The sequence below is a fragment of the Rosa chinensis genome, chromosome 6 (genome assembly GCF_002994745.2).
Source record: "Rosa chinensis cultivar Old Blush chromosome 6, RchiOBHm-V2, whole genome shotgun sequence".
NCBI classification, from domain to species: Eukaryota; Viridiplantae; Streptophyta; class Magnoliopsida; order Rosales; family Rosaceae; genus Rosa; species Rosa chinensis.
In genome coordinates, this window is record NC_037093.1 from 61,453,751 (window position 1) to 61,469,208 (window position 15,458).

Sequence of the window (15,458 nt, forward strand, 5' to 3'; positions counted from 1 at the left end):
ATCATTAGAAATTTCAAATAAAAACCAAACCCCTGGAAATCTTCAATTGGAAAACCTACTGAAGAGGATCTGAGCACCGTACTGAGGCTGAAAGGTTACAGACATAATTGGGGCATGAACATAAGTTGGCGACACCGTGAAAGAATAATGTTGAATGATCATGGCTAAGATTATTTTTAGCTCGATCATTACAAACACACACATAAAAAACAGAATGGTGACATAGCCTCTTTACAACTGCAAGTCAAATTCTTACTGCATGATAATGTTTACTTCAAGACAGACTTGTATATATACAAAGGATTAAGTTCTTTAAATCATTCAAATAAAAAACAAACCCTTAGAAATCTTCAACTGGAAATCCTGCTAAAAAGGATCTGAGCACCGTATTAAGGCTGAACATTTACAGACATAACTGGGGCATGAACATAAGTTGGCGACATTGTGAAAGAATAATGTTGAACGATCATGGCTAAGATTACTTTTAGCTCGGTCATTCCAAAATTCTGAGCTACACAGATTCTAGGTCCCAACCCAAATGGGAAGTGTGAAGCTAGATGCTTTCCAGGCTCGTTAAATCTCAGTGGATTGAATCCACTAGCATCCGCTCCCCAAATCTCTGTCTCGTGTTGTAGAGCAATCAAGGCTGAATAGAGCTGTATACCAGCAGGAAGGTCGAGGCCAGGACCACCACCTAGCTCAACCCTTGTTAGTGTTTCCCTCATTATAAATGGGGCTGGAGGGTAAAGCCGCAGCGTTTCATTGATTATCATAGTCACCTGTTGAAATAATCAAAGCAAGATTAATCAAGATAGATATCCCAATACAACCATTACTAAATAGGACATGCTCACCTCCCAAGCGTAACCTTCTTTGATGTTTGCCTATTTAGTAGCACACCAGGAGGATAGAGTCTAAGTGCTTCGTTAATTATCATGCTTACCTGAGTCTAAAGTGCCAGCGAAAAGTGTTATATATTCAGTTTTATCTACTAAAAGTCACCTAGAAAATGATATGTTAGCTAGTTAAACTTACAATCTTGAGGTCGTTCAAATTCTCTTCGACTGGATGCTTATTGTGTCCACAAGGACCACAAAGGAAAATAATCACTTCTTCTCTAGCCTTGCTTTGCCATTCCTGATGCCGCGCCAGAAGGATAAGTGACCAAGTCAAAAGATTAGCAATTGTTTCCTTGCCAACAAAGTAGAAGGCCTTGCATTCTTCTATAATTTCCTGTAGCCCTAGTTTTTCCTCTATTCCATCCAGATTCTTGTGAGAAGACATTAATAGACTCGGCAGAACTTTTGATCCCTCTAGGTTTTTGCTATTATTCGCAATCAACATCCGTATTGATTCACAGATTTCCTTATTTAGTCTCCACCTCTCTCTGTATCCTTGGTAGGCAAAAATCTGTGTACCGGATTAAAGAAGTTGATGAGAACTGCATGGATTGTTGGAATTAGAAACCTAAAAAAACATACAGTAGTTACCTGAATCCAGGAATATAGATGCTCTGAACTGCCTTAAGGAAAAGATGCATTTGCTGTTTTTGCAAGTTGAAAATACGCTTTCCCTCTTCAAAACTGCTTCCGAAAACTGTTCTGGACATAACATCTGCTGATACCTCATGCATTTGTTTGTGTACCTCCATTTCAAACTCATCTCTTCCTCCCCTTATATCCTCCCACTCCTCCATCATCTTCATGGTAATGTCCACAATTTGTGGCACCCAATCCTGCATTAAATTTAATTTTTTCATTCTATTAGATCGATTTTGGTATTTAACAGAGAGAGAGAGAGAGAGAGAGAGAGCGCATGCAGTGATCTGTCTCACCTCGACTCGCTCCATTTTGAAGGCTTGGTTTACAATTTTTCTATGGAAAGCCCATCTTTCACCTTCGAGCGCAGGAAGTCCATCTCCAAAGAGAACCCTAGAGGAAGGAGTTAAAGGTACTCTTTGAAACGATCCACTGGTATTGATAAGGACTTGTTTGATCATTACCGGGTCGGCTATAGCCAGCCTGGGCTTTGACCCGAACCAGTACAAGAAGTTCTTCCCATACACTTTGGACCAGCTAGGGTAAAATGGAAGCGTGCGTCCGAGTACGTTGTGGTCAAAAGGGACTCGCTTTGACAGAGCTTCTTTGAACATAAGGCGGATCTCGGCCGAGTTGCCGATGATCGGACGATAGTCAGGTCCATCAATGCCTTGCTTGAGGAAGTGGTTTCGTGTCCTCCACGGAACCAATATTGTGGAGTAGACAAATTTCAAGATGAAAATAAGAGGAAGAACAAAAAGCAGAAGAAGATGCATATTGAAAATTGAAAAGCTAGCAAGAGGGAGTTTCTGAACAAGATAAGAGGCTGTAGCGCGATGAACCCTATATAGAATTTGATAATTATTGCTGTGCTGCTGACACCTTATGAAACGGCTGGTTTAGTTTAGGATGATTCTTAGCCCCTTCACCTCTGTCTTATGTGATTATATATATATATATAGTACTTCTATTCTGATTAATGATTATAATCAAAATCGTTCATGTCTTAGAACATAATGTAAAAATAGCCCATGTAAAAATGAATCAATCATATTTTAGATATTACATGAATGGTTTGGACTTTGGACTAGGAAAACGTAAAGTAAATATATGTTAATGACGAAGAGAGTGAGCAAGCATGTTAGGAGCTCAAGCCAACCTATAATTATAGGTTAAAAGCTGCCCTGCGCGCGAAAATCCAAGAGGTTGCTACAAAGCAGAAGGCATCGGGTATCCATAAGTTGAGAGCCTGCAATTTTGAAACAGACAAAACTTTCCCTTTCTTTCCTCTGGGGCAAAACGAGAGCTAGAACGTCATTGTCAATAACTGAGGGCCTGAGGCTTGAATGTAGAAGAAAGATGCATGAAGTTTTCGGTTTGGAATCTTGCTAAAGAGGATCGGAGCGCCCGTTTTAAGGCTGTAAACTTACACACACCATAAAGAATAGTGGCGGACGATGATTGCTAAGAGCTAAGACTAGTATTAGTTCAAATATAGAGCTAAATTTTGATCTGCACAGATTTTAGCCCTAAACCAAATGCGGAGAATGAGGCAATTGAGATGCTTTTGAGGCTCCGCCTTGAACATCTTCTCCCCATATCTCAGTGTCTGATGTCACCCGCATTCCATTAAGTATGGCTTTGACTTACTAGAGTTAAGTTGGTGAGCTGGTCCCAGTCTATAAATTTGTCACCTTAAGCAATCTGCAAGATAACAAATGTTAGAATTAAGTGGACTTAACATTATCTAAAAGCATTAAGTAAATAGAACAATTGATCTAGCTAAATAAATAACAAGAAATATGTGATTATAACTCTAATACCAGTCACCTATCGAGATGTATATCTCTTGATAAGAGTAGGACTCTCATTGTTAATAACCTGATTAACATGAAGTGTTGTGATAAGTTTAAGTCTCCTAAACTGATAAACATGAAGTAAAACGAGGACTCCTTATGGGATGAGTCCAAGGATAAGTTTTGGCCAATATATAAGGAGGAGAAAGTCCCTATGTTCAACACTGCTCTTTGCATACATTCTCAGCCCCATTCTGAAGCATCTGGTGTTGAAGCATAGAAGACTTTCTTCTGTTTGTGCAGCTGCTCATTCCTGATCTCAGAAGATGTCTGCCTCGATGAATGCTCTTGGACAAGCTGTGGCTGCAGGGATTGAAAGTATCAATCCAGGTGATAACTCCTACCGGGACTAGGAAAGCTACTGGTGTGCTGCATAATTGTTTTGTTCTTGTACAGGTTGTGTGTTATGTGATTTGTGATATGATCTTGTGTGCATCATGTATTCTTACAACAAAACGTTTGATGGATTTCCCGTCAAACAATATGAAAGTTAGAACATTTTCAATCATACGTATTTATAATACAATAACATACCAAAACTTTGTTGGTAAACACGGCGATTACAGACTTGAGATGGTAAACGACAGTAGGAATCAGTGTTTTGAAGCTAAAATCTGGAAGTAAGATGCTTTAAGTTTTCAGCTTGGAATCTTCCTAAAGAGGATTTGAGCACCATATTGAGGCTGTAAACTAATAAACAACATTGGTGCATGGACATAGGTTGGAGACACCACAAAAGAATAGTGGCGGATGATGGTTGCTAAGACCAGTTTTGCTTCAACCAGAGCCAAGTTTTGACCTGCGCAGATTCTAGGCCCCAGACCAAATGGAAGGAATGAGGCTAAATGCTTTCGAGGCTCTGAAAACCTCGAGGGATTGAACTCATTAGCATCTTCTCCCCATATCTCAGTGTCGTGATGGACAGCGGTCAAGGCCAAGTAGAGTTGTGTGTGAGCAGGAATGTCAAGGTCCCCAAGCTTAACCTTCTTCGATGTTTGCCTCATTAGCATCACAGCTGGAGGGTAGAGTCTAAGTGTTTCGTTAACTATCAGGCTTACCTGTTGAAAAAGTGACAGCATTAAACAACATCCAAGGATGTAATTGCTAGCTAGCAACTATATATTCATTTGTGTTATTTGATTACTCTCATAGAAAAGCTCAACACTTCCACAGGAAATGTCTTTAAACTTAGTATAATACAGTATAGTACTGAACTTACAATCTTAAGATCATTCAAATTCTCTGCAGTAGGAAGCTTATTGTCTCCGCTAGCGCGAATCACTTCTTCCCTAGCCTTGCTTTGCCAATCCTGATGGCGGGCTAGAAGGAGAAGTGCCCAAGTCAAAAGAGAAGCAGTTGTTTCACTTCCTGCAAGGTAGAAGGTCTTGCATTCAGCTATTATATCCTCCAACCCTAATTTTTCTTCTTCACCACTCTGGTTCTTGTAAGAAGACATTAACAGACTGAGTAGGTTTGTTGAATCTTCTCTTGTTTTGGGACTATTCAAGATCAACATCCGTATTGATTCACTAGTTTCCTTTTGTAGTCTCCACCTTTCTCTGTTATTCTTGGTGGGTAAAAACCTGTGCACTAAAGGACCTCGATGAGAATGTGACTTTATTGAGATGGGAAGCCTACTTCGATTATTTGTAGAAAATCCTACTTTGATCAAGTTAATTCCATGAACCATATTAGGAGAATACTCTGCTTGTATGTTAAACTGATAAGCTAGTAAATTTACACGAATATGACTGCATATGTATGTATGCATAAAATGAGGTTTAAATCAGTCAGTCACATTATATCTTTGACAAGGAGAGTCACCTGAATCCAGGAATGTAGATGCTCCTAACCGCCTTAGAGAAAAGATGCATTTGTTGTTCTTGCAAGTTGAAAATTTGCTTTCCCTCCTCAAAACTGCTTCCAAAAGCTGTTCTCGATATAACATCAGCAGAAAGATCATGAAATTCTTTGTGCACATCCATCTCAAACTCATCTTTCTCTCCTCTTATACCCTCCCACTTCTCCAACACCTTCATGGCACTCCCCACAATTTCAGGCACCCAACCCTGCATTAAAATTAGAACAACAAGACATGTAACACGAGAAAAGCTTAGTATGACTATGACCATTTGGTTGAGTGACATAAGGAAATGAAACGTAATGATAATTATTATTAAAATGTAAAAACTTGTTGGATTTAATACCTTGACCCGCTCCATTTTGAAGGCCTGGTTGACGATCCTTCTATGAAAGGCCCAATCATCGCCTTCGAGGCCTACGAGTCCTTCTCCGAAGAGGTTTTTGGTTAAAGGGGTAAAGGGTATCTTTTGAAACGACCCACTGGAATTGACAAGGACTTCTTTGATCAAATCCGGGTCGGATATTGCCAGCCTGGGATTGGGCCCGAACCAGTAGAGGAAAGTCTTCCCGTACATGCTGGACCACCTGTGGTAGAATGGAATCGCGCGTGGAGCTATGTCGTGGTCGAATGGGACTCGCTTTGAGAGAGCTTCGGCGTACAGACGGCGGATCTCGGCGGAGTTTCCGAAGATCGGACGGTAGCCGGGGCCCCTTATGCCTTGCTTTCTGAAGTGGGTTTGCGTCCTCCATGGGACCCATAGGGTTGAGTAGGCAAATTTGAAGAGGAAGATAACCAGGGGGAAATGAACAAGAAGAAGAAGAAGAAGAAGAAGAAGGAGATGCATGATTGAATAACAATCTCACACAGAAAGAGCAAGCCAGCTAGAGTTTTAGATGATGCTTTAGTGAGCAAAGAAGCGTTGAACTTGAACTATATTGTAATGCGATGACTGGTTGGCTGACAACACTTGGTATCTACCCATAGAATATTAAATACTTAGGAGTAAATGGAGTCACACTTCTTCAATTTTCTATTTATTTTGAAAACAAAAAGAAAAAACAGAACGATAATCAAAATCAGACTTATCTAAACTGAAGATCCAGAACATTGAGAGGTAATCTGTTGGACCAAATTTGAGTATCCAAGACCATTATGGCTTGCAAAATAGAAGTTAATTTCACGTGGATAAAGAATGTTTCTAACAACGGAATCTTTTACGGTACATTAATGTATGGATGCATTTTTTGAGAAGTAAACTAACTTCTTAATATTGGCCTTATTTCTCTTTTGTGAGGATAGAGGTATTAGATTCAAACATAGTTGGCTCCAGCCTATATGAGACCTAGCAGTACTCTGCTAGGGTTGAGCGGCCGCCGCCCTTGGGCGTGGTTTTGTAGCACATTCCCTCTTCAATGGGGTTTTATTCCCTCACTTTCTCTGGTGTCGGCTCTTTGGAGTGGAGACTCTATTCTCCCCTCTGTCTCACTTTATCCTATGTCAATGCGGCTGCTGCAGTGCGCTGAGCAGGAGGCGGCGTGCACTTTGCCGGCTCGATCAGCGTTGAGGATGATAGCTGATCTATCATCGCGGATGGCGGCTCACGGCTGTGGTTCGTCGAGGCCTCAGCGGGCTAGTCTCAAATCTGGCGAGGTGGGTCGGGTTGGTTTGTGCTTGGATGCTTGGGGCATGCCCAGACCAGATCGATCAGGCGGTGGTGTCACCGAGTCGGTAAAAGGTGAGATCAATTCCGCCCAGCGCAAGAAGATGGATCCATGGTTGAGTCTTTCTCGACGAGTGTTGGAGGAGATGCGTTCGGGCCAATTCTGGCAGAATTTGCAGATCCAATTGACGTTGAGAGTCTTCCCAGGTCTGTTGTGCGGATACATTCCCCGAATTGCTCTCTTCCTTCAAGCTTTGAGGGAGCCCCGGATTGATTCAGGTGGAGATAACGGCGCGGCGGCTCTAATTAGTGGTGTTTGGGTGCGCAGGCATTGGGGTGTCGAGAGTGGAGATGACTCTAGGGTGCCCATGAGTTTGGGTGCCCTAATCATATTCACATGGGTTGGGCTTTTGTCAAAACTGCTTTTGCAGACTTGATTTGGGTCTCGGGCTGAATTTGGATCTGGTTTTGGGATCCTAGTCTCTTACAAATACGGATCTTGGATCCGAGACAGCTGCTCATATTGATCTGGTATTGGTTCTGGTTCTTAGGAGTTCGTTTGCTAATTTTCGAGTTTCTGACACCCTCGGTTACTTTCGAACTCCTGGTGAGTGAATCACCTCTCCTAGGTGATCATTTCGCCAGTTACGGTTACTATTACATTTACACTGCTTTCGTGACATATGTAATGCAGCGATGTCGTTTGACATCAAGTCACATCCTGGTTACCTTTCATTCTAGATGCGTCTGTGCATCTTATTATCATTTATTGTTTTTTATTTATTATGGATGCGTTTGTGCCTCTCGTTATGTTTTATTGTTTTCTTTCAATGTTTTTGCATCGCTCCATGTAACTTCTGTTATCATTTAATATAGTTTGTCGTCTTTCCTTTTAAAAAAAAAAAAAAAACTTCTTAATATATTAATTTGAGACTACTCTACTTTCTATGTTGAATCCATCTACTTTTTATATCGAATTAAATGATGTAACAATATTTGTTTACAAATATCTTAAACAGCACAATAGAAACTTCGAAGATTGTCATTGGGTGCAAGATCGGGTTTTCGCATGGTTAGAGACTTGTATCTGAATTCAGACGTCGTCGATGGCATGAATAATGAATGTGGAGGTAAGCAATTATAGATGCCAGCAGCAATGTTACTCTTTTCCTGGCTTGAAGTTCTCGCACTAGGACGAATTAATATCAAGAATATTATCGATACTTACAGTTCTAGACTTTAATCACAAGTTCACAACCATAGATAGCCGTTCTTCCAATTAACATATGATCCTTACAGGACCGACGAGAAGCAGTCAAGATGTGAGGGCAGGGCAACTGGCAGCAGGCACGGCCGTTCAGGTTAGCCCCACCGCGCCATGAGAATTAAATCCCAAAGGACCCATCCCAGTGAGAGGGTGAGGAAGCAACAAATGCATCCTTCTGTTCTGCGGCCAACTCACTCATCAAATTAATATAGAAATACTCATTTGCTGGCAGAGGCGTCACTGCTGACACCCACCCACACAAATATAGACACTGTCAAAACCCAGGTCCAATTTAATCCGTTTCCCATTTGACCACCGTACCTGATATCATTGACCGCTAAATGTCTTGTCCGGCCATGTGGTCATTTATTGGGAAGGACGTGGTGTATTTACTCAAGTTGGCAGTGGCAACAGCATTAAAGGATCACTCACTCTCGTAGCTGAACTGATCGAACCAGTATATCATCAGAAGTACTCCTTATAAAAGTTTCACTTACATTTTACCCTAGCTAAGTGCGCTTGCTAATTAAGCTAGCTACTAACTACGTACATAATGCCCTATACACAGCTTTCCCGGCCATAAGTTGAACGAACTTTTCCTAGGGAAGTAGACGGTTTTTCAACAACAAAAAAGCATCATCTATTGGAAAATAAGCAACTAATTAAGAAGCTCGCTCTATGGCTGATATGAGATGACCGAAAGGGTAAGTCTCTCAACTCTATCTGACTTGGAACGGAGGGGTGTTTAGAGCAAGGCTGGGCCAGTAGCAGTATTAGGTTTCCTCTCCTGTGCACCTTCCCATGACGACTCTTCTCCCCTTGCATATGTAGTATAACCTCCACCACCGCCGAACGAATTGAGCAAAGCAGATAGTCCGGCTGATGAAGCACTGCCACCCCCGCCATTAGCACCTATGCCCAGCCCAAGAAGGTCGCGGGTCATGGGCTGATGATGACCCCAAACGGCACAGGTGGGCCCATCATGAGATCAGTCAATAGGGCAGAACTTGCTCCAAGCCCAGCTGCTACTGTGGCAGCAGCACCGCCGCTACCATCTCTCTTGTGCTGATGGCTGTGGCTGTTGTTGCTCCACTGCAAAGAGGTGGTGCTATCTTGCGCCTGGGGCGGCGATGAGGACGTGGCCAAGCCAAAGCCACGAAGAAAAGACCCACTAGTCGCAGCTGCACCCATTTGGGCTGCTTTTTGGAGCAATGCCGTGGCGGACATGGCTGGAGCCTGAGGAGAAGCTACATACTGGCGATGGTCTTGCTGATCAGCAGTTGGGAAGAGGGTGGAGCCATTGTTGGATAGGTATAGAGAGGTGGAGAGTGAGAGAGACGTTGGTTCCATAGCGGAGGCTGATGGGATTGCAGAACTGGAGACTATATTGGAGTATGAGGAATTAGCGGCTGCTGATGTTTGTGAGGCAGTACTAGGAGCAAATATGCTAGCAAATACACTAGTACTAGTGTTGCTGCAATTTCCAGTTGAGGTGGTGGTGGTGGCCGTGGTGCTAATCGCCGTCGTGGTACTCGTTAAGCACGTGGTTGCTGGAGGTGGTGGCGACAGTCCTACTGGGTTTTCTGGGAATTCTGTGAGAGCAGAACATGTTAATTAATCAGACCAATTACAAGTATATCTTTATATCCAACAGAAAATTAGTAAAAGCAAAGGAAAAAGTAAACAAGCAAGAAAAGTGCAGAGATGAATATCCTTTAACAATTTGTGCCAAGTCATCGGAAACAACTCAAACTCGAAAGCTTGAAACTTTATGAGAAAGCCAGAAAGGAGAAAGCAAGGAGTGAGCTATAGAGGCAATAATGGCGTCCTTTCTCTCATCTTTTTCTCTTTTTTTAACCATCCCTCGATTCTTGAGCTCCCTTATCAACCGTGCATCGATCTATATATTAGACTATTATCCATTGCTCGTCGACAACTATTCTCTCTCTCTCTCTCCCCTCTATTAGAACCATAGATGGTCCATTCGACCATACCTACTCTTTGAGAGTGAAAGTTGCATTTCTCTTTTTCTAAACCTACAATGCCCAGCCACGCGAGAACGACACCAAAGAACAGACAAGACACAGACACTAAATACCAGTATAGTCTTAATTTTTTCTAAAGAAAAAACAACATAAAATAAACGACATAAACTTATGGTGGGCACTGAGCAGTTGAATTGAGTTGAAAAACCAGAGAAAGATGAAGAATTTATGTTTTTGAAACTAAAATTATTACATAAGAAACTTTCCTTTTTTTTCTAAATAAAAAATTAATTAATGACCCAATAACATTTATACATGTCATAGGAACTGCACTACTAATCATTATACATCTCAACTCCATGGATAGGTTTGAAGAGCTACGTAAATTCTGATATATAGCGCATTTATTGACTCAATTATTTGATGTTACCTGAGCTTTGAATGGATAGAGCTGGAGACACCACATTATTGGAAGGTGTGAGAGGCGGTGGAGGTGGCGATGCCACCACAACCGCCTTTCCAGCATTCGGGCTCGGGTTCGGATTTGCCAGCTGCGAGCTTCCTAGGGTTTGAGCCTTAGCACTCTCCTCGGCCAAGGCGTCACAGAAAGCCCTATGCGTTATGAAGCTATCCCTCCTTCAAAGTCCAAGCAAAGCGACAAACATTAATTCCCGGCGTTTTCCGAGAAATTTCAGAAAAGAAAAACGGAAAAGCGTACACTTTTTTGAGTTTCTTGGGAAACCAAACACATACACTAAAATGAAAATAAACCGATGATTAAAGATGGATGGAAAAGGGAAAGGGAAAAAAAATATATACCTAGAGAACAAAGTTCCACAATCACATTTGTACTCTCTAGTGCCGCAGGTCTTCATGTGCGCCTTCCAATCAGATTGCACCGCGTACTTCTTCGAGCACCGCTCGCACTTCCACTTCTTCTCGCCGTGCTTTCTGCAAAAGTGCTTCTTAATCCCGGTGAGATCGCCCAGCGCTCGGGTCGGGTTGTGGTGCACGCACGACGTCTCGGGGCAGACGTAAACCCGCTTCCGAACCTCCGTCGTGGTTCGCTGCCTCAGCTTCCACGGCAGGTTGTGGCCTCTGCGGTGGAGCTGGAGGTTTTGGTCGCGCTGGAACCCTTTGTTGCAGATCTCGCACACGAAACGGTTCGTCGCCATCAGAGTTTTCGGCGACAGAGCGATCACCTCCGCTTCAGGATCTGACAAAGTTAATTAATCAAATCACAAATCAGTAACAAGTTTTAAGATTTGGAAATTTTGATAATTTGATAGACATACCTGGCATTCCGGGAAGATTTCGCTTCTTCTTGGCAGGCGGCTCCGAAAAAGTAGCTTCTCCTGAAGCGGTAGAACCAACTAGTGAGGAAGAATTGTCAAGGTCAAGGTCGCCCATTTTGCTCGCTCTTCTCGATCAATCTCTCTGAGCTCCAGGTCTCAAAGGAGCTACCTTGTTATATGCAAGTTTGATTCTATTATAGACACAAGCTTCTGGCAGTGGCCAACAACCGAGACTTTGTGATTGTTTACCGGGAAATGAGATTTTCCCGAGAACACCCACTGATTGCTGGGTTTACTAATAGCTAGTCCGGAAGAAGACCCAACTCAGTCATCGAGGTAGTAGAGGCGGCCGCTCCATATCAGGAAAATGAAAACTTAAGAGAGAGAAAGAGAGAGAGAGAGGGTGTGCGATACAGTAGAGAGACAGGGAGATTTGAACGGAGTGGAAAAACATATAAATGTATAGAGAAATGGTTAAAGCGGCGGCAGTTAACCGTGGTTAAGGAGTGAAGCCGGAGTTATTAACTCTGGTCTGGTGACATGATTGATGAGCTGCAAATGAGCCAAGTCTGAACTCATTGCTGCCAGAGTAAATCTGGCCGACCACGTGTCACGATAAGCGGAAAGATGATATGTGTCGGAGGAACTCGGACTAGGCGGTGCTTGTCTTTTTGCGCAGGACAAAGGTTCTACTTTTTTTCTACTACTACTAAATTTGTCGTTCAGATATCGTATATTTGCCTAATTTATCTACTAAGAGCATTTTTCGCAAACTCTCTATTTTTACTTCTTAGCTATTTTGGAGAACATATTTAGCTTTTTATATATTTTAACTGTTGCACCAGACTCCTAAGTGGCTATCTATTATAAATTTTAGTTATCTCATTCCTAAATATAGAGAGCGAGATGAGACTCTCTATAATTTAAAACATTGCTATTGAATTATTTTATATAACATATAAATACAGTTAAACTATTTAATATTTATTTAAAAATAATATAAATTCAAAACTAGCTAGACAAAATTTCTAAAATGGCCAGCCAAAATGACTTTTTAGCTAATTTGGCTAAAATTTAACTCAAAAATAGCTAGCATTGCTAAAGATGCTCTAAAAAGGCAGTAATACCCCCTAAGAACTATGTTTTAAACCAACTTGAATTTGCATGGGAATGTACATTTTGTCATCCAAATAGTTTTGAGGGCTCATTTCTCCCCAAATGTCACTGAGTAATTGGCAGTCTCTTAGATTACGTATTGTTCTTGAATAAAGTTAACAGATCTTATTCGTTAGATGAATGTGTGAATCTTTGTCTACCTTTGATTATTTGTCTGTACTCTGTATATAGAAACTGACGTAAATCTAATTGGATAGTGTGTTTTCTGACAACTAACGAATAATCTTTGTCTATGCAAATCTAATTGGATAGTGCGTTTTCTAATAGAATGTGTGAATGTTTGTCTGCATTTGATTATTTGTATGTACTTTGCATATAGAAACTGACGTAAACCTAATCAAACAATGCATTTTTTGATAACTAACGATTGCGTTTTTGTTTCTCGACGTCCATGTATTGGTCGAAAACAAACTTTATGTGCTATCCTTTGCACTAATATATTTGTATATTTATCCATTACTCTAAACTTGTTAGAGCATCTCTAACAGCTTCTCTATAATTTCTCTATTATAGGAAAGAAAAAATTAAAATATCTAAAAAAAATTCCGCTCCAACTCCAACAAATTATCTATTTTACAGATTTCATAATTCTTCCATAAATCATTCCCTAAAATTTTACAGATTACTGTAAATATAGGAAATATTGTTTTCTCTCTCATCACTATCTCTATTTTAGAGATAATTATAGGGAATCTGTTGGAGCAAAACAACTAAATTTTTCCTTAAAATTAAAAAAAAAAGAACAAAATATGAGTAAGCTATTGAAATTGCTCTTAATACCTCCCTAAAACGATTGTTTTTTTCTTTCTTTTCGATAATGCTAAAACGGGTTAACTTAATGAGTAATCAGTTTTCATTTCCAATAAAACGAAAGAAATTAACAACAATGCCAACATTGAGCCGATAAGGACGAAGAAGCTAATGGGGACGAGTTAAACGTTTTTGTCCACACTCCAGAAACGTCAGTGGCTTTGTTGTGATTTCTGCTGAAAATCTTGTCTGGTTTGGTTTTACTATCCCGATAAGGGCATGATTCCTCTTTCTCCGCAAAACTACTGCCTTGGTGGGCACGATTGTGTGCTTTGTTTTGTTTTTACTGCGAAGGTGAGGCATTTAGCATTGTGTCTCTGTATTTTAGTATTATTATAATATTTCAAACCCTGGCCTCTTGCTGGTCTTTGGGCTCTGATCGGCTCTACACTTATCTGTCCATCACTATCACACACAGTGTACTGCTATAGTACCAATGCATGCCAAATGTCACTGATGCCCCTCGTGGCTGATTAGGTGCTTTCCACACCTTACGGGCACGTGCTCGAGTCTGCCACTATAGAGCTCTTATGTCATGCACCGCACCTCCATTGTGGTGCGATGAACTTAGAGTGGGGTTTTCGTCTCGGACGAGATCTAGTGTCGACATGTATATATAATATATGCTAACAAAAACGGAGGTTGAATAATATTACATGTATTTTTCGGTTAATTTAGTGAAATGTTGACCATAAATATCAAAATTTGAGATTATATTTAGTCATTAAAATAATTGACCACTTGCATTATTGGTAGATAATAGGATGGTCAAATAATTAGGTTTGGTAGATTTTTTCAATAATCGCATAATTTATGCAATTTTGAGACATATTTTCAAAAATTTCCCCGTGCAAAACATGTAGCATTTTAAGTATAATATTAATTATCTGCTTTTGAAAAGAAGTGTCTCAATTTCTGATAGAGTGAGGAATTGAGGAGGTACTTATTGTTGTCAGCATTTGTTTAATAATATATCATTTATTAATTGGAATGGGGCTATGGCGAAACCTCAACCCTAGCCCTCAGTCATGGCGGCCGGTATCGGCCTCCCCTCTACGTCATCTGCTGATGACACTCAGAAGCCGACCTTGTGCGGCGACCACACAACCTTGTCCTAGGTTACTCATCATCTCTTGCCGGAAGGAAATAGTTGATGTGAGGGTTATGGATCGGTGCTCTGGTCCGATCAGACTCAATGGGGATTGGGTGGAAGAATGGCCGTGTCGAATCAGGCCGAGGCGAGGCCAGCTCAAGTCTGGGTGGTTCGCAGCCGGAAACGACCAACGCATACGGTCTGGAAGCCAACGGCCAAACTCCGGTTGATGGCGGCGCCGGCCTTTGCACTCCAACTTTTGAAAGTGGCGGAGATTGGCCAATACCGACCGCCATGACTGAGGGCTAGGGTTAAGGTTTCGCCAGAGCCCCATTCCAACTAATTCAATTTGCATTTACCCTATAACAAATGTTGACAACAACATATAACATTTATTAATAAATTGGAGTGCGGGCAAAGATTAACATATTTAAGCTCCGGCCTGACCATTTCCTGCCCTAAATTTTGTTGACTTTGACTAGGCCCGGCCAGACCTTAAGCCCTAAAATTTAGGGTAAGGCCGGCCCTAGCCCGGCCCATGATGACCCATATATTAATCCAATGGTTGTATTATTCTTTGTTTATGTGTGGGTCAAAATCAATCCAGAGATGTATATATGAAGATTGAAACATAAAGATTGACTTTATTCCATCCAATTTACATTCAACAATGTGAACAATTGGCGGTATGAAAGGTGTGGTAGTGGTGATGTGAAGATGAGGTGGACGGTGGTCGATTTAATGAATTAATGTAGTGCTTTAATTGTTTTAAAAGATGATGTTTAAAAGAAAAATTGGATAAAAACATAAGTAAATAGATGTGTAAACAAAAGTTTCCTAATAAAAAAGAATAGCAGAACAAGAAGTTTAAGAAAGATGATGGAAAAAAAAATATGGATATGTATCTAGTAAAT

General features: G+C 41.1%; 1 protein-coding gene and 2 pseudogenes across 1 annotated transcript; all 3 read right to left on the reverse strand.

Annotated features, from left to right (window-relative positions):
* Positions 1-263: 263 nt before the first annotated feature.
* LOC112174038 lies at positions 264-2,574 on the reverse strand (annotated as a pseudogene).
* Positions 2,575-3,878: 1,304 nt separating this feature from the next.
* LOC112170346 (cytochrome P450 734A1) lies at positions 3,879-6,250 on the reverse strand. The gene is made up of 4 exons (XM_024307605.2): positions 5,602-6,250; positions 5,219-5,463; positions 4,614-4,977; positions 3,879-4,452 (listed from the first exon to the last, which is right to left on the reverse strand). The coding sequence occupies exons 1-4, from the start codon at positions 6,100-6,102 to the stop codon at positions 4,033-4,035; spliced, it is 1,530 nt and encodes a 509-aa protein (XP_024163373.1). The 5' UTR covers positions 6,103-6,250; the 3' UTR covers positions 3,879-4,032.
* Positions 6,251-8,626: 2,376 nt separating this feature from the next.
* Positions 8,627-11,900, reverse strand: LOC112170345 (annotated as a pseudogene).
* Positions 11,901-15,458: the final 3,558 nt, after the last annotated feature.

Coding starts and splice junctions, on each gene's coding strand:
- LOC112170346 (XM_024307605.2), bottom strand. CDS start 6,102: ATGCATCTCCTTCTTCTTCTTCTTCTTCTTCTTCTTGTTCATTTCCCC. Junction 5,464..5,601: donor TCAAAATGGAGCGGGTCAAG/GTATTAAATCCA, acceptor ATTTTAATGCAG/GGTTGGGTGCCTGAAATTGT. Junction 4,453..4,613: donor ATTTGAATGATCTTAAGATT/GTAAGTTCAGTA, acceptor CTTTTTCAACAG/GTAAGCCTGATAGTTAACGA.